The sequence below is a fragment of the Taurulus bubalis genome, assembly GCF_910589615.1.
Source record: "Taurulus bubalis genome assembly, chromosome: 15".
NCBI lineage: Eukaryota > Metazoa > Chordata > Actinopteri > Perciformes > Cottidae > Taurulus > Taurulus bubalis.
The window spans coordinates 4,098,467-4,116,768 of NC_136603.1; the positions used below are offsets into that span (position 1 = coordinate 4,098,467).

General features: G+C 47.4%; 1 protein-coding gene across 1 annotated transcript; it reads right to left on the reverse strand.

The window, feature by feature from the left end:
* Window positions 1-373: 373 nt before the first annotated feature.
* Window positions 374-18,085, reverse strand: rif1 (replication timing regulatory factor 1; the record flags this gene model as incomplete). The annotated part of the gene is made up of 34 exons (XM_079230523.1): window positions 374-1,276; window positions 2,049-2,172; window positions 2,258-2,408; window positions 2,484-2,599; window positions 2,751-2,837; window positions 2,922-3,050; window positions 3,126-6,335; window positions 7,177-7,246; window positions 7,329-7,418; window positions 7,510-7,652; window positions 8,021-8,152; window positions 8,237-8,330; window positions 8,748-8,950; window positions 9,037-9,326; window positions 9,416-9,515; window positions 9,974-10,123; window positions 10,234-10,341; window positions 10,551-10,731; window positions 11,724-11,797; window positions 11,872-11,958; window positions 12,294-12,397; window positions 13,474-13,536; window positions 13,696-13,806; window positions 15,444-15,611; window positions 15,704-15,815; window positions 16,080-16,231; window positions 16,312-16,450; window positions 16,588-16,680; window positions 16,814-17,003; window positions 17,127-17,221; window positions 17,335-17,465; window positions 17,593-17,689; window positions 17,793-17,871; window positions 17,970-18,085. 34 exons carry the CDS (start codon window positions 18,083-18,085, stop codon window positions 1,002-1,004), a joined length of 7,464 nt encoding a protein of 2,487 aa, XP_079086649.1. The 3' UTR covers window positions 374-1,001.
* Window positions 18,086-18,302: the final 217 nt, after the last annotated feature.

Below are 18,302 nucleotides of genomic sequence, written 5' to 3' on the forward strand. Positions count from 1 at the left end.
TGCTGCATTAAAAATGCCCTTCAAAATAAAAGCACAATATAGGTCTGCGATGCACCAAAAACAGTTCTGCGACCCACTGAAAACGGTCCTCGATAGTGATCATGCCTTTCAAGCACCTGTGATTTAAAGGGATCTCTTCATGGCCAGTTTTAACAGCTGTAATAAGAGCAAACGGCCTCTAGCGTTATCCAGCTAGTCTAGAGCAGCTGTTAAAACAATAGTTTAAAATATATATTAAAAAGGTTTGTTAAATATTGTACCCATATAAAACAAATGTATTTTCTCCCTAAAACGTGGCTCCTGCATGCAAGTCAAACAACAAGTCAATCAAGCTTTAAAAAACATGTGTTTTCATTTATTGAAGCATTTAAAATAACAAATAAAAAGACTGAAGTGCAGACAGTCTGCCACCATCTACAGTATGCCTCAGGACTTAAAAAAAAAATCTAGACGATGTTGAACTGAAATGACAGAAAAAGATTTTAAACTCATAAAAATGGTAAAGAACAAAAACAAAGTCTATATACAAGAGCACTGTGTTAAATTGTAAACAGCCTAAAAAACAGGCACACGAGGGACTTAAACAATATGTACAAAATTGGAACAGAATGGTGAGAAATAATATTTTTCTTCTACATACATTTGTCATCATCCATGTCGAGATGACAACTATTAAAAATAACCACCGCCTCCTTATTTGGGCACAGCTTAAAGTGTGCCTGTGCTTCCCTTTGAGTGTTTCTTAAAATCGTATAAACTATCCAAACAGCTCAAGCTACAGATCGGGAAAAGGTGCAGCTGGAATTTAAAAACTACAACACACTTTAGCGAAGACAAATAGGGCCGAGGCGCTCGGAGTTAAAAACCATAAAATCGTCTTTCGTGTAAATCGTTTGATTTAACATGGAGGATAAAATAAAAAGCTCGTCCTTTACTGCCGATTCCTCTCGTCTTTTTAACACTTGTGCACGAGTCCGACCCGGCGGGAGCGGCGCGTCTCTTCAGGGCCGGACGTCCGCCTGGCAGAGGCGCGTCTGCAGCTCGACCGCCACGCGCCTCATCATGCCGCCCAGCTGGTCGTGGACCTGGACGAGCTGCTGCGGGGAGCAGAAACCGAGTTCTCTGGGCGTCATCCTGGCGGTCAGGGCGTCCACCTCCGCCCGCAGCCGCCCTTCGGGTTTGTGTTCTCCGGCCGCCGCGTCAGGCGTCCGGAAGACAGAGCCGTCTTGCTCGGGCCCGTCCTCTGCAGGAAGCAGCTCGTCCACCAGCGCCGTGGCTGTAAGCGGAAAGGTGACGTTAAAAAAGGAACAGCAACGCCTTTTACAGGCAGGGTTCATACACATTTTGGCCAATGGATTTCCATGACCAAACATTGTGAAATCTCGGCGTATACATGAAAAACTGAGAAGATGGAGTATTAAAACTAACAATGTATGCCTGCTTATATTCTGAGCGTCTTTCTTTTAAAAGCATATTACCGTAAAAGTCCCCGTTTGCTCCCCGCTGTAGAAAGCTGGCGCTCATGCTAGTTCACCCGCTAGCGCTCCGCTAGCTCCCCGACAGCCACCGAGGGTAGCGGGAGCAGCCCCGATTTGGGCAGAGGGGACGCGGGTAGCAGCAGCAGCGGGGAGCTAGCAGCAGGAGCTAGCAGCAGCGCTAGCTAGCACTGCTCCTAGCTTGCTACAGCGGGACACTGACCGGAGGTAGGAGCGCTTGTAACCGAACTTTTACGGTAATCATTTCAAACTCAGCGTAAATGAAATGAAACAAATTTCCATGACTTTTCCAAATCCTTTGGGATTTTTTTTTTTCTTCCAAGGACTTTTCCAGGCCTGAAAATATCCATTTTAAAATTCCATGACTTTTCCAGGTCATGGAGAACCTGGTTCTTACAGTCATGGATTAACAAACGTTGGCTGTACAAATTAACGTTTGTTAATCTTAAACCAATTCTTGGTGAAAATGTAGATTTGCACATAAAATACATTTTAGGATAGTTTTCAAATTTGCGTCAGTATTTAACCCAAGTAGCAGAGTTCTTAACCCACCTAGCGTCTCTCCTGAGGTCTTGTCCTCCTCGTCCTGGTTCTGAGGAGCACCGGTCTCCAGTTCAGAGGTCATCATCTCCGTTTCATCAAAACTCTTCAACTCGTCACCACCTCGTCCTTTACGCTATGAAGGGAATTGTTCGGATGTCAAACACAAGAATTCAGAGTGATCTCCACGCTGTCCGGAGCCCTCCAACCCACTGGCATACCTGTTGTTCATAACTCTTAAGAGCCTTTTTGACATTGGAGATCTTCGGAGAGCGAATTGGCAGAGTCTTGATTTCACTGGGCGTGAGAGCACTGAGGTCCCCGACGGTTTTGATGTTTCTGGCTCGAACAAGCTGCCCGAAACCCCGGGACCTATGAGGAGGATCGGCACCGTTAACACATAAATGCCCCGGATAAATAAGATATTTAATCGCATGCTGTACTCACCACATGTTGGAGGATATCTGAGGCAGCACGGCTTCGACAGGCGTAGAGCAGCCAACCAGAGCAGGGTAGATGCAGTCTCTGGAGACGGGCCGCAGCTCTTGGCTCATTTCAGAAATCTGGGACGAGAAGGGAATAATCTACCATTAGGAATAATAGCCTCCGACTGGGAACCAGACTTAAACGTTTAAAAGCTGCACCAACACGGCAGATGCACCGAACCCCCAAAGAAAAGGGTGACTAACAAATGTAGAAGTATAAAATGCATACCAGGCATTTCTTGGAGCTCTTGTAACCTGGACTGTGCAGATTTCTGGGACTCAGGATCAGCAGGCCTTTTGTTGGCGTCGTGACATACTAGAAGGAGGAGGGGAGAGTCATGCTTAGACCAAAGCAGATCTAAACGTTTTCAATCAAGAACAATGCCGGCCTCGTTCATACCTTCGGCTGTGGGATGCCGCTGCCTTTGGATCGCTTGGGGGAGCTGGTTCTGATAGCCGGGCTGCGACGATCAATGTCGTCCGCTAGTTCCTGATGTTGGATTGGATTGGCAAAAGACACGCGTCTGGACTGCAAAGGAGAAAAGAAAGATTTTGCATAATAGCACCTGTATATTTAAGATCATACAAGTGCTTTGTCACTTACTTTGACAAGAGGCGAGATGGTCTCCTCCTCTAGGGGTCTCTTCATGCCCTTCTTCAGAATACTGGTTGATGGGGAGGCCGAGGGAGACCAGGTCCCTCTGGTCGGGCCACCGCTGGGGCTTCTGCCAGCATCTGCCTCCATTAAAGCCTCCAGGTCCTTCTGCTTCGCCGGAGAACCCGGGCAAATATCTTGGCTCGTCGATTCCGTTAACAATGAAGTATCGGCAACGTCAGCCAGAGCGGCGTCCAAATTTGCGACCACGTCGGCGGTCTGAGTTTCCTCTTTGGCGTTACGCTCCACAACTTGGGATTCGTCGTCTTTATCGCCCTCCTGTAGCGGCGTGACGTCGTCTCCGGCATCGGCCTCTGCGTGCCGGGTGGTCGAGTCATCTTCGCCGCTGGAGGCGGGCGGGACAAAACCACATTGAGTGTCTAACTCGGGAACAAAGGACGCATCGTGAACGTCTTCAGCAGTTTCCTCGACTGGAACAACCGGCTCTTCTTGGTGGGCCGAGTCGGAATCCTCCGGTTGCTTTTCTGCAACGTCGTCCCCGGACTCTTCTCCAGCTTTCTCCTCTGAAGACTCCGAGACCTGTAGTTTCTCTGTCATCTCATCAGGTGGTGCCACTGTGTCCTCAACAGATGACACAGGCGGGTCACAGGTCACCTCATCCTGATTCTGTTCAGAACCGATCCCGACCGAGTCAAGCGTCTCAGCAGGTGGCGAGTTCCCAGTGTCGCCTTCCTGTGAAGAGGTTCTCTCAATGTTCGAGTCCTTTTCCGTTTGCTCCTTGCGAGGCGACGCTTTGGGCGATTGGGATTCGATTTTCTCTACGACAGCATCAACCTCCACCTCCATCTGCGCCTCTTCATTACTTTGCTCCTCAGTGTTGGATGCAACCTGGAGCGATTCAGAATCCTGCAAGTCTTGGGATGTCTGTGAATCCTCTAAATCTGTATTTTTAGCTTCTACTCTTTGTGATTCTGCCTTTTGAGAAGCATTAGAATCCTCATTTACCATGACCTTATTAATTTGACCACCTTTAGGTTCAATAGTGAGAGGGCTTGGAAGAGACGCTCGAGGTTTCCTCCCTCTCTTTTTGGGCACACGGGGACTTTCTTTGACCTCCGAGGATTCGGACTCGGAGGATTCTTTACTGGCGACTGGCAGAACCGGAGAAGATCTTCTTCTTAAGGATTTGACTCTGCCTTTGAATGACTCTGCTGATCCTGTCGTGTCTGATTGAGAACTCTCTTGGGTTGCATCAGGACTTGACTTTGACTGCTCCTCTTGTACCATGCTCCTTCTGGTCCGACCTCCCATTCCGGTCTCCGGCTGAGAATCAGACCTACTCCGCCTTTCTAATGAATCCTTATTTTCACTTTTATCTTCGGACCCTGCAGCCTCGGATGCCTTGCTCCTTTTGGATCGACGCAGAGACTGGCTGTCAGAAGAGGGTGTGCCCACTTGAGAGTCCTCTTGACTAAGGTTGTCATCTATGCTTTCACTTGTTTTCAGTTTGTCTTTGACCCCTGATTTAGTCACCAAACTTTTTGTTGAGTTTGTTCCATCTTGGGACTCTTCAGTCGATGGAGAAGCAGAGACTTTCTGAGAATCTCTCTGGTCCTTGTTGGTCTTTTCTAAAAGCTCCGACTCTTGGGATCGATCACCAGTTTGAGGGGAAGAAGTGACAATTTGAGAATCTTTCTTTTGCGTATCACCATCTTTTTCAGTCAGTTCTACAATATCCAACTCATTGGATTTGCCACCAGTTTGAGGGGACGCAGTGCCACCAGTTTGAGGGGACGCAGTGCCACCAGTTTGAGGGGACGCAGTGCCACCAGTGCCACCAGCTTGAGGGGAAGGAGTGCCACCAGCTTGAGGGGAAGGAGTGCCACCAGCTTGAGGGGAAGGAGTGATCGATTGAGAATCTTTCCTCGGCTTGTCAACCTTTTTGGCCTGTTCTACCGGCTCATGCTTGGCAGTTTGGCTGGATTCCCCCTTGTCAGGCAAAACTATTTTCTTCACGTCACCGTCCTCCTTAGTCTCCAATGTTGCTTTACTCCGCCGTCTTTGTCTACCCTGTGACTGGCTTTCGTTATCAGACTGCAAGTCAGTTTGGCTGGCCTGAAGCCCGCTGGTGCTGCTTCTCTTTTTGGGTTCAGGTTTATCGAGGAAGTCATCTGAACTACTGTACAGCTTGATCTTCTTGTGTGCCTTTCCCTGAGAGTTGGTTTGGCTCGATTCTCTCTTGTCTCGTTGAGACCTTGATCGTAATTTGACTCTAGCACCGTCCTCCTCCGCAGCCTGCATACTTCTTGTGTTTCGTCTGCCTTGCGGTGCGCTTGACTTTGGAGAATCCCTTTTAGATTCCTCTCCAGAACGTCTCCGTTTCAACGGCGTGTATTTCTCTTCCCGTTCCTCGGGGTCCTCTCCGGGCAGCTGAGGTCTAAATCTGGAGCGTCCAGACCGCCTCAGTTCGCTTGGAGAAGATTGAGAATCGTCCAGAGTCGTTTCAGAGTCCTCCTCCTGGCTTGAAGATTTGATTTCCTCCGATGGGGAATCCACTTTCGTACTCTCTTTGCCCTCCACAGTCTGGGTGTCCGGGATAACGTCTTCGTCCTCTGTTGGGTCATTGGGCAATCTCTCAATCAGCCTCACCGGCTCACTTTTGATCCCAGAGCCTTTTGGCCTTACAGGGGAATCAAGGGCATTGTTCACAGGACACTGCAAGTTCACATTTCCCTTCTGGGAAGACTGGGAATCCTGAGAGTTAGGCCCAGTGGATGTCCGGGAAGCCCGAGAGGACGACTTCCTGCTGGTTTTGGAGCGTTCTTGGCTATTGGGGGTCTTTATGAGGGTACCGGTGAAGGTGGACGCACTGCTGGGGCTGGCAGACTGCCCCTCAGGATACTTCTCCAGGGTGATAAAGGACTGACGCCGACTGTTGGGTTTCTGGGGTGTCCCCGAGACCAAATCTGAAGAACCTGAGATGTTAGGACTTATGCGTTCTGTAGACTGCAGGTCCAAGTCTTCTGCTCGAGCATCACTCTTGGCGGCATCATCCTCCATAGAAACATCTGCCGATTCAGGGATAATCTCCTCCTGCTGCTGCTGGCGGCTTTCTGGCATGTTCTCTACCGCTTCTGGAGTGGCAAAATCTTGAGTCTCCTCCGAGTCTTCCATTTTTTCTTCATCTTCATGAGAAACCTGGAAGAAACCAAATGCTTAAAACTAAAATCTGTCTGCAGAGAAAAACACTTTCAAAGTGTGAATATGTACACAATGCAAGTTTGGTGACATTTGTAAATCAAATCGTGAGGTAAATGTTGCAATGCACCAAAAACATGTCACTTATTTAAAACCAGAATATTATGGGGCTCTCTATTCATAAGAGTAAACTAATGTGTGCAAAAGAACAGCATAAAAATAATAATGCATTGAGGTTTTAATGTGTTTTTTAAGAAGTTTGTTGCGTAATGAATTTTAAAAAACAAAACTGTAACGTTCGTAATTTATTGTCATTTCGTGCACTGCAAGAATATATGGGAGCCGTTTCCCCCGTGGGATCAGAACGCCTCCTGGATGCCACATGGGGAGTTAAATGTGAGGAAACTCTGGCGCAGACCCACAACACACTGGATGGATTACACAGCTGGAACACCAAGGATCCCCCAGGAAGAGCTTAAGCACGGCTTTGCCATCCCAGCCCAATTTTCTTTTTGAAAAAGTGTGTTCCCATTTGGATAAGCCTCATAACATGAAGCGGGTTTAAGTATAAAGTCTACAATTAGGTGTCTTTATTATTTGACCAAGTCAATAATTCTGATCCTGCCACGGATTTAATTCATTCAACACGTTACTACAGAAATCAGTAGGAGGCATGAATTAAACCCAACAACTCCAGGTTAAAAACAAATGCACTTGGGATGCGTTTGCAGGCAACAACGTACGAGGAGATTTAGTTTTCTTCCTTCTCGCTTTGGCAGAATGAAAAAACAAGCCTCCAGTGGAGTCTTTTCCTGGCAGTGTTTTTTATTATTATTTTTACCTTGATGGGTATTTCCTTGCCAGGAGCCGCTTTGCTTTCCTCTTCAGCTCGTTCAGTTGCCAGTTTGTCCCTGAAGGAAAAATATTTCATTATATAAATGCGGTGTTGTTACGAGAGCGCGGGGATTTATTCATCAGAAGCTCTGGACTCACGAAGCGTCTTCTTGACTCTGTGTGTACTGGGTGAAAACCGATGTGTCCAGAGAGGCATCGAGGTTGTTGTACATGGCAGGAATGTCCACCCTGTGTGCCAAAGAAAAGCCATTAGCTCTGCACACACTGACAACATGGACACTTTATTAACGCCACTGATGGACAGGAGGACAAATCTGACCTTTTAGTCCTTTTCACCTCCTTCTGGTGCTCCGTCAGAACTCGCTCCTTCGTCTCAGGAGGAATGAAGACGAAGTCGATGGAGGCCTCTTCCTCCAAAACTCCTCTGGGAGGCGGCTTCGGAGAGCCAAAGTCCAGCTTTGTCTGTTGACGGTGGGATGAGGAGAAATTAAAAAACCAAAAGGAAACATGTCCGAATAGATTATATATTCCTCTTATTGCAAAATGGCAGGTTCCCCTCCCTCCCCATCTTATTTTCAACAATATATAAACCAGATTAAAATCTATACGCATCTATACTTTCTTGCATTTCAAGCGCCTACCGCTCGTCTGTGTTTAGCTCTTAATAAACATAATTTGCAGCACTGGCAACTGGAGAAGAAAAATCACCGTTTCCCTTGTTGACAAAGATAAAAGTAATAAACATGAATTTAAATCTCTCGCATGTGTAAGCTATGTTTGCGTGTCGGAACACGTTGACCTCCTGAAACCTGGATCGAGTCTGAACTTACAGAAACTGACTTGGAGGCCTTCATGGAGCCGCTGTCCTTCAGCTCAGAGGTCTTCTTCAGCAGCGAGTCTCTCTTCCCCACCGACGAAACCGGCATCCCACTGAGATTGGTTTCCAACTGGGAACACTCACCCTGAAAGAAAAAAAAAAAAGACACAACAAGATCAGAGAGAGTAGAGAATATAGCTGAAGATTCAAACTCTAAACAGAAACTCACAGAGTACGGTCCACTGAGCTCATCAGGAACACCGACGACCCCGAAGCCAGGAAGGATGATCGGGGTCTTCAGCTTCACTTGGCTCAAGATTGGTCTGCGGAAAGAAATCGTCAACATGTAAGATTGCTGGAAGCCCACCGAAATAAAACCACCTTCTTTTTTAATTTTTTGTGGCCATAAAACAAGAACTTTCCTATTGTTACATTCCTGCTTCCATAGACACAAATCCCAAAACAAGTTATATTAATTTGCTCCTTTATTTGATCCTCTACCACTTCCAGGATTCAATCGACGCCATTACTCTTATCGATACTGCTCATCGGTTCCTTTTGATTATTTTGCGAGAAGAAGAAGAAGAATAGCATTATATAATATCCTTGGATGTGAACATGTGGTGCTTCTTCCAAAATCTTTGAATTTAGAACCGGTTGCCGTTAAGAACCCGGTTTCAGGGACCAAATGTGAACGCCGCATTAAAATGTGATTATTATTAATTTATTTTTTTTTTTACCTGATCTCGTCGGGGTACGTGAGGCTGACCGAGTTGCCGAAGGTGGCGTTCCAGAACTGGGCGACCGAGGAGCGGAGCTGCTTGTTCTTGTGAGGAAACCACACACAAAGCAGAGGAGACAGCAGCGCCAGGAGCTCATCGTCGAACGCCAGAGCTGCTCGGCTCTGCAGGCAGCCGAGAACGTCACAGAGAAGCTTCTCCAACTGGGAGGCGGGGGGAGGAAGAGCAGAATGCTTAAAAAAATGCTTAAAAAGTAAAACTTTTGCAGCCACCGGACAAAAGAACCCACCTTTCCCAGAAGCTGCGAGGAGAACTTGGGCGGCTCGCCGGCCGCCTGCTTGTAGAAGAGGGCGAGCGGTTGAATCAGCGACGTCGCAGCTTCCTGGACGGTGTTGGCGAGCGCGAGGTTGCTGAAGAGCGCCGACAGCACGGACACCAGGGCCAGGCCGGTCGCGTCAGAGGACGCCTCGGGGTCCTGCAGGTAGACCTCCAGACATTGGACCAGCAGGGACTGGAAGGTGGACAGGTTCCCCAGGGCCTTGCTCCTCTTCCTCGTCCAGTTCACCGGCGTGTGAGGCGCTGCAGGGAACAAGAGTGGAGTAAGATTAAAAATCACAACTTCATCCAAGCGTGACGATGAGAATACGCGTGAGCTTTAAAGTTCTTACACTTCAGCTTCTGCTGAAACTGAGGCGTGAACGGAGAGAAGTCCACACACTCGGCCATGACTTGAAGGACGCTGGCAACAGCGTTCAACGTAGAAGGAACCTGGAGGAGCAGACGGCGCCGGGCAATTAAAGCAGGCTGGATTTTCAAAACAAAAGCGGTGAACATAATTATCTTTTATTTCCTTTGTCCCTTAACCCCCAGACATGGTTTACATCAAGACACAGCAACAATGTACTCGTAAACACATTTTGGTGGTATTATTTTTAAGAACACCATGAAAAAAAAAAGGAAAAATAAGATCCAAGTGTGTTGGATTTAGAGGGATGCATTAGCAGAGACCGTATTCAGTTGGTTGCAGTCTGCAACCTTGCCACTAGACGTCACTATATCCTACACACTTGTCCTTTAACACGAGGAAGAATAATTTCACATCTGTGTGGAATATGGACTCAAGAATTTCAAGTATTTTCACATCTCGTCCCAAATAAGTGTTGATTTTTCTCCGGTTGGCTAATACTTCATATTATTATCGTTGTGGTTGTTGTGCCTCCACTCACCTTCAGGGCATCTCTGTCTATCGCGGCCGCCATCTTGGCACACAGCTCCTCGCAGCAGACGTTCTCCTCGGCCGTGACCACGAGCGCGGAGCAGCGGGCGAACACCTTGTACAGTTTGGACCACGACGACAGCATCGACTTCTGGGCCGCCTGAGCAGAAGAACACGAGACGCAGTGAAAACGGGATCGGCGGCTCGCGGCCTCCTTCAGGACAAACGAGGGGTTAAAGGCGCGTGTCGGTCATGCAGGTGAATGAAGACCTGCTGCAGAGGTGTGCCCTGGAGGAGGTGTGTGACGGGGAACAACAGGGCCGAGTTCATGGCGCCGAAGTTGTGCTCCAGAGCGTCGCCTTGGTTGACTTCATTCGACTGTAAAAAGAAATGGGTCACGTTTATCCTCTTTGATGCCAAATTCCCCAAATCTTCTTTCCAGAGCGTCACATCGCTCTCACTGATGCATTCACGCCAAACCACTGGCTTGAGGAAGTAAACTAAATGTACTTCAGATAAGTATACTTGAGTCCTTAAGTAAAGCTAGCTCTCCGAGGAGGAATCGATCCCCCGGTGCCTCTGCCCACCTGTGTGACGCTGTCGGTGAGCGGGCCGACCATGGCGCTCCACATCCTCCACAGCTGCTCCTTGTTCTGCACGGACTCGGCGCTGCGGCCGATGGCGGCGAGCACCGCCTCCCCGAACGCCAGCGGGGAGGTCGGGCCCGACAGGCCGCAGCCCACCAGCGCCTGGAGGCACTGGAAGAACCTGCAGATTTAAATCAAGAAAACAATACGTTAGATATTTATGTTTTTATTGGGCAAACCTGCAGATAAACCCCCCCCCCAAAAAAAACAAGAAAACTAGGTTTTATTTGAGATTTAAAAAAAATATATATATTTATGTTTTTATTGGAAAAACCTGCAGATTTAAAATCAAGAAAACTAGGTTTTATGAGATTTTTTTATATGTACACGTTTCTGTTTTTATTGGAAAAACCTGCAGATTTAAAAATCAAGAAAACTAGGTTTTATGAGATTTTTTTTAATATATATATTTATTTTTTTTCATTGGAAAAACCTGCGGATTTAAAATCAAGAAAACTAGGTTTTATTTGAGATTTTAAAAAATATATATATTTATGTTTTTATTGGAAAAACCTGCAGATTTAAAATCAAGAAAACTAGGTTTTATTTGAGATTTTTTTAATATATATATTTATGTTTTTATTAGAAAAACCTGCAGATTTAAAATCAAGATAAGTTTTATTTGAGATTTTGTTTTTATTGGGAATGTACCACACAAATCCACAAAACAGAAACAATATTTGATACAGCTTAGAAAAGGTGTATTAAGTGAATTATGATTTAATTGAAATCAAGATAACAATAAGTCCTATAAGCCCACAATTCTAACTCATCCTGTAATTTACATTTTCACCGACAGAGGGCGCCAAACTATTCTCTATATAACACTCACCGGGTTAAATTATGCATTAGTTCTGTAATTTAACACTCAACTACTGTTTCTCGAAAACAATAATGATATTCAAACTACACTTAAATATGGCGGCTGTCAGGTTTCAGTCATGCAATTTAGTCAAAGTAAAAAATTAAAAACGAGTTGAATTAAAGCTAAAAATTGACTTTCGTCCTCCAGATAACCCGTGATAATTAAAACTAAAAATGCAACATTGGATCTCTTTTGCGAGACCAAATGAAATTAACGCGAGTTAATTAGAAAATGAACACGAGGCCCACCTCTCGTCCTCGATGTAGGCGGAGAGCAGGCTGCTGTTGTAGAGGAGGAGAATGAGGAACAGAGCCGGCGTTCCCTAAAGGGAGGAAACACGAAATGTAAACCCTTTTCCTTAAATACTGATGACACAGGAGAAGAAGCAGCGCTCACGTTCAGAACGTCCATCTTGCCCACTTGGTAGGAGGCGGAGCCGAGGACTCTCTGGGGAATTCCCTTCGCCGTGGCCTCGAACAGAATCTGAGGGGAAGAGATTCGACAGATGTATAGAGTTGGATTTTAGCCAATTAAACAGCGTTTTAAAAAGAAAACCATAACAAAAGATATTCAAAAAGCAGTTTGTTAAAAGCAGCCGGAGAAGCTGAGTCACTGAGGCAGAAAATCAATAAAGAAATCACCTGAAGTTGATTTTCTAAAGAAAAACTAAATAAATAATGTAATTGGCATTATTAATTTTCATATTAAAAGCCTCCAACGGTCTGTAGCGCGTCATTAAATACTACCTGTTGATGTATAAATAAGTATTTCAGTAAATGAGCATGAAGATGACGTGAAGCTCGTGGGCTTCGTCTCACCAGAACTTTGTCTGCAGGCAGAGCTTCTGAGGCGACGATGCTCTGCAGCGCCTGGAGCGTCAGCGTCAGCGCTTCACCGCCCTGCCGGTCCTTCTTACTGCCTGCTGACACCCGGGGGAGAGACTCGTCATCAATAAGCACCCCGACAAACAAAAACATGTTTTTTGTATTAAATAAAAAGTCATCATTGGGGACGGACCCCTCAGCGTTTATTCTCTCGTCACGGCGGGTCCAGACCGCGAGGGTCCGACCCGCTCGGACTTAAACTGATGCAACGGTGTGAGTGGGCCGGGCCGGAGGAGAGGACGGGGGCTCGCTGGTCCTCCTCTTGAGGGACGGCGCCCGGACCCAGCCAGAGTGCTCTGTGTGGCGCTGCCAGGCGGGAACCACAACTTCAAGACCCCCGCTCTGCCGAGCAGCCGCCACAACAACAGTTTGAATGGTTTCCATAAAGACAATAACTTAAAGGAGGCAGGAACGTTTTGTACATGTCTATGTCTCTATAGTCCAGTTATTCATAGCTGGGATTTGCAATGCATACAAGTTTGTGTTGTGGTAATAAAACCACAAGAAACACAAATGAATGAACAAAGAAAAGTCCTGTAAATGTATTGTGGCATCACAGGATCAAACATCACAGTGCATTTTAAGAGTAAACCGCCCAAGAGTGAGGGAGTGAGTACGAATAATAAATAAATCTTTTGCTTTTTTATGAAGTTCTCTAAATAAATAAAAAAATCCTATTTTCAAAAACTGCTTCTAAAAAGATGCAACATGCGATAACATGAACATGTTTAGCTACTGGACTGAGAGAAGAAGACAGTGTTGTTGTAGTAGAAGTACAAGTACCGTAAAAGTCGGGTTTCACGCCGCTACTACCTTCGGTCAGTGTCCCCGTTAGCTCCCCGCTGTAGCCAGCTGGCGCTCATGCTAGTTCCCCCGCTAACTTCCGCTAGCTCTCCGCTAGCTCCCCGACAACCACCGAAGGTAGCGGGACCAGCCCCGGCTTGACACCCGACTTGGGCAGAGGGGACGTGGACAGTAGCATGAGCAGCGGGGAGCTAGCAGCAGGAGCTAGCGCTGCTGCTAGCGTGCTACAGCGGGACACTGACCGGAGGTAGGAGCGGCTTGTAACCCGACTTTTCCGGTACTCAAATGACGTCAACGTTCAAGTACTCACCGGATTCTATCGTTAAGTTGACAAACCGGACGAGGCTCGTCCATAAAACGTCCAAAAGAGAATCTGAGGGCCGAGAAGAGACGGAGCCGAGTTACATATCATCAGTTATATCAGCTAGTCTCTTAAAACTGTCTTCATTCAACGCAGGAGAAAGAAGGTGGAGAGAAACGGCACATCCTCGTTTAAAAAGCGACTGAAGACACGTCCATGAACTCGGCTCACCTGGAGCGTCTTTGCCGACGTTGATGAATCCGTCTCGGAGGTTGGCGGTGAGCACGGCCGCGTGTTTCGAGAAGGAGGAAGCGCCCGAGAGCAGAGGGTGGTTGAGCGGCTCTGCAGCGGAAAAGAGTCACGTCGTAATTAAAACCGCTTTCATTATCATTTCATCCACCGAACATAAACATTATGAAACAGCCGACCAATCAGAAGTGAGCAGGATGAGACCGAATGCGTTTTTACTGATGATGCTTGAGCTCAATTCTTTTTTGTAGGTTTTACATTTTCAGTGATTAGTACGAAGCGTTTTCTTGACGTCTTAAAGTCACTAGCAAGCTGCCTCACGCACACAAATCACACGTTTCCTGGCTCTGAAAGATGACGAAAATATATATTTTTTATCCTGCATACAAAGCTCTCGCTTGCGCCGCTGATTTTCTAACTCCCCCAAAAAAAAACTGGAGATGTGGAAAGCAAATCCGATATTTTAGGAAAAAAAAAAAAAAAAAAAAAACCTTTCCCGACAATTTACTGGATATTTGCATTGGAGTTTTGTTGTAAAGAAAAAAAGGTCCGTTTACACTCAGAGTTGTGAATCCTTGCGCTCCAAAAAAACATTTCCTTCTTCACAAAACAGAAAAAAAAAAAAAAGTCTTACATTTTTCAAATCATGCATTGTTCACTGGAAGTCTTCTTCCTTGACTTTGTTGAGGCGTAACTACATTTCTTGGCACGACACCACCCAATATTCATGAGAGGAATAGTGTGAAGCCAACAGCCAGTGTTGGGGTAGTTACTCAGAAAAAGAAACTAGTTACACGTTACTTCTGAAAATAAATTGTAACTAGATTACTTTACTAGTTACTGCATTTGAAAAGTAACTTCACTCCTAGTTACTTTACTTTCCTTTTTTTTAAGCAAATATCCAAATTAACTGCAAAGATACATTTTCAATAATAATGTATTATTATTAATTAATATAATTTCCAATAATAATCGCGCGAGTCACACGACACTTCCTGCATGAACAATCTACCGTAAACGTCGGGTTACGAGCCGCTACTACCTTCGGTCAGAGTCCCCGTTAGCTCCCCGCTGTAGCCGGCTGGGGCTCCTGCTAGCGCTCCGTCACTTCCCCGTTAACTTCCGCTAGCTCCCCGTTAACTTCCGCTAGCTCCCCGTTAACTTCCGCTAGCTCCCCGTTACCTTCCGCTAGCTCCCCGTTACCTTCCGCTAGCTCCCCGTTAACTTCCGCTAGCTCTCCGTTAACTTCCGCTAGCTCCCCGTTAACCAACGAAGGTAGCGGGACCAGGCTCGACACCCGACTTGGGCAGAGGGGCCGCGGGCAGTAGCAGCAGCAGCAGCAGCGCTAGCTAGCAGCTTGTTGCTATTGTTCATGCAGGAAGTCGTGTGACTCGCGCGTCACTAGAAGATAACTTTTCGGACTGGTAAACATGTCTTGGGTAACGCAGGAAAGCGCGTTGCTGAGGTCTAGTAAAGTAGTGTAGTTACCAATATTTTGAGTGTAATGCGTTACTTTACTTCGTTACCTATAATAGTAATATCGTTACTGTAATCCGTTACCCCCAACACTGCCAACAGCAGACTTGATTATTAATTATGCCGCACATGCGATCTTACAAACTACACGGGAACCTGCAGCATGTGTACCTCATAGCACCACTAGAGGTACTATCAGCGTCATACAAGTACATCGTGTACAAGTCGGTAAGGCGTGGCTGTCGGACTCTCACCGAGACTCAAGGTGAGTTTCTTCCTCGCCGCTGTGGCAACGACCTCCGGCCCCACGAAGTAGTGCAGCAGCATCTCCAGGCCCAGCAGCTGGATGGAGGGGAAGATGGAGGGCAGCTGGACGCTGGAGGTCAGGCTCATCCGAGACGTACTGGCCGGGCTGCTGAAGCCTGCGGGGAAAAAACAAAAAACACACGTTACAGTCTCACGCCGATGTCTGCGCTCACGGCGGAGGGGATCGACGTGATGACGGCCACCGTACCGGACTTGGGCGTGGCCGGCGGGACGGCCCCGTTTTGACTGACGGCTCGAGAAGGGGTGCCGGGGACCAAAGAGTCGGAGCCGATGGTGCACTGGAGCAGAGGGACGGAAACCTGGAGGAGGAGAATCAAGCGGCGAAGTTAAAATAAATATTATAAATTAAAAAAAGCTACAGAATGCCCAACAGCATTAAATCACAAATACGCCTCAGAGCTTTAAGAGCCGTCCCAGGACCCTCGTTTAAATGATCACCTGTATTTTCCTTTACATAAATAAGACATTCCCTGCATAGGAATTCACCAGAATGCAAGAAATAAAGAGTTTGATTCTCGTAGTTTGCTGCACACTGGATGTGAAAAGTGATCGAGGCGTCTCACCTGATCGAAGTTGGGCAACAGGTTGGGCCCGAGTTGCACCGCCAGGTACCACCAGACCTCCACCTTGGTGAGCATCAGCACCTCCGTCCTGACGTTGATGGAGGCGAGGGGCTGCATCAGGAGCTTCATGCGTTTGGCGCTGCACAGGATGTCTGCAGGGAGGGATTACAACTCAGCCACGGAGAGGCCGAACCAAGGGGGAGGAAAACGGGGACTCCAGTCTGCGGCTCACCTGGATTGAGGGCGAAGTTATCGATGAGGCTCTTCCAGGCGATGAAGGCGATCTTCTTGACGGTGGGAGACGAGCTGCGGAAGCCGAGTTCCTCCAGATGCAGCAGAGAGTTGATGAACGGACCGCCTCTGTGCAGCAGCTGGGGAGGAAACACGGATTCAGTACGTCTGGGGCAACCAGCTAAATAAAACGAAAAAGACATCTGGGACATTTGTTAGTTTAAGACACAACCTGCGTGCTGGAAGCTAATGTGAAGAACATCCATCCACACTTTACCTTCCCGAGCAGTTTCACAAACAGAGGCCAGAGCTTCAGGACGTTGGCTTCGTTCTTGGACATGAAAAGCTTCTGCAGCTCTGGGATCAGTTTCTGTAAAAAGACATAAGTTACTTTAAAAAAAAAAAAAATCCCCTTTCCTCTTGGGCAGGTGTTCAACACCAGGAAGTCCAGCCGCAAGCGAGCTATGCATTTCAAGCGATCGCATTCAAGCGCCGCCACTCACCGATGACATCATCGGCTCGATGATGCCGGCCACCGCCATCTGTTTCTCCAGGAGGAGGGGCATGCCCATCTCCAGGGCCGCCGCGGCCCGCAGGCGCACCTTGGAGGCGGAGTGGACGACCAGCGGGATGACCAGCTTCGCCCACCTCAGCGCCCCGGCGCCCATCTGGGCCGGAACCTGCTCCAGCATCCTGTAGACGCCGGGAACGGACGGAAGAATCACAATGAGCATTTGTACCAACAACAAAGGAGACGAGAAACCGACTCGTCTCGTTTGCCTCCATCCTATGAGGCGGCGTCTCCTGTTCTTTTACCTGATGACGACGTTTAAGGCCTCATGCTCCATCACCACGGACTGGACGTCCTCTCTGCTCCACACGCTCTCCAGTGTTCCCAGTATAGACGACACCTGACGAGTGAAGCATCTGGGGTTATTAAAGCAGCACCAAGTCACCCGTCACCCTCCAAAACGGCCTGTTTTCAGTCGCATGTCACTGGATTCAAGCCTCTGCCGATGCTCACCTTTTGGCCGACCACATCCGGAGGAAAGCTCTGTTTGGAGATTACCCACAATGCTCTGGTGCACGTGTTCTTGTCTGCCGACTTCCCCACCAGGGAGCAAAGTGACGACAGTATTTCCGCGGCGAAGGTTTCTGGGAGAAACGAAACGGAAAAGAGAATGACCCTCTGCAGCAACTACACTCCCGTAGGATGTATTCACATGAGTAAATAATGGCGTTTAAAAAAAACAAAAAAAAAAAAACATGTTAGCTAACGTACCGGGCACGCCTGAGACGACGTGAGAATGGTACAAACAAAACCCCAGCGCTTGCAAGGCGGCTTGGCTCAGCTCTGCAGTCGGACTGGTTATGTGGGCCTGGAAAACCACAATCATGCATCATTGGTAAAGAGATTTTATATTAAAAAAATATGGAACATTTAGGAGCTTCTTAAGCATGAAGGACGTCCAGAAGACTCACCAGGATGGCTTTACCCAAACGAGGAAAGTGCTTTTCGACTGCGGGAAGAAACTGCCGTCCTTCCTCTCCGCTGAGACGACTGGAGAGGGAGAATTAAAAAAAAAAAAAAAACGGTGTCAGTCATATTCTGGTTGCAGGCGAGGCAACGCTTCCTCCCTCGTATCTCCAGCCACGTACCTGGCGATGGTGAGGTAGGCGTCCGTCTGCTCGGACTGACCAGCGGCGCCGTCCTCCAGGGACTCCAGCAGGGGGAGGAGGCCGGAGCTGCTCGGAGGCTCCGCCGTCGCCATCATTATTACTCGCCTCCTCAAGGCCTAGAGATATACATCGAGAGAGACGAGTTAGAGCAGGGAACTAAATACAATATAAATAAAACAACCCAGTGACGCCAATTATTTTCCAACCAGCACCCGCTAGAAAAGTTGCCAAAACTCAAAAAGGCAACCCCCGAAATGATCGTCATGATGTAAACAATGAACTTTTGTTAGTCGAGTACTAATGAATGACATC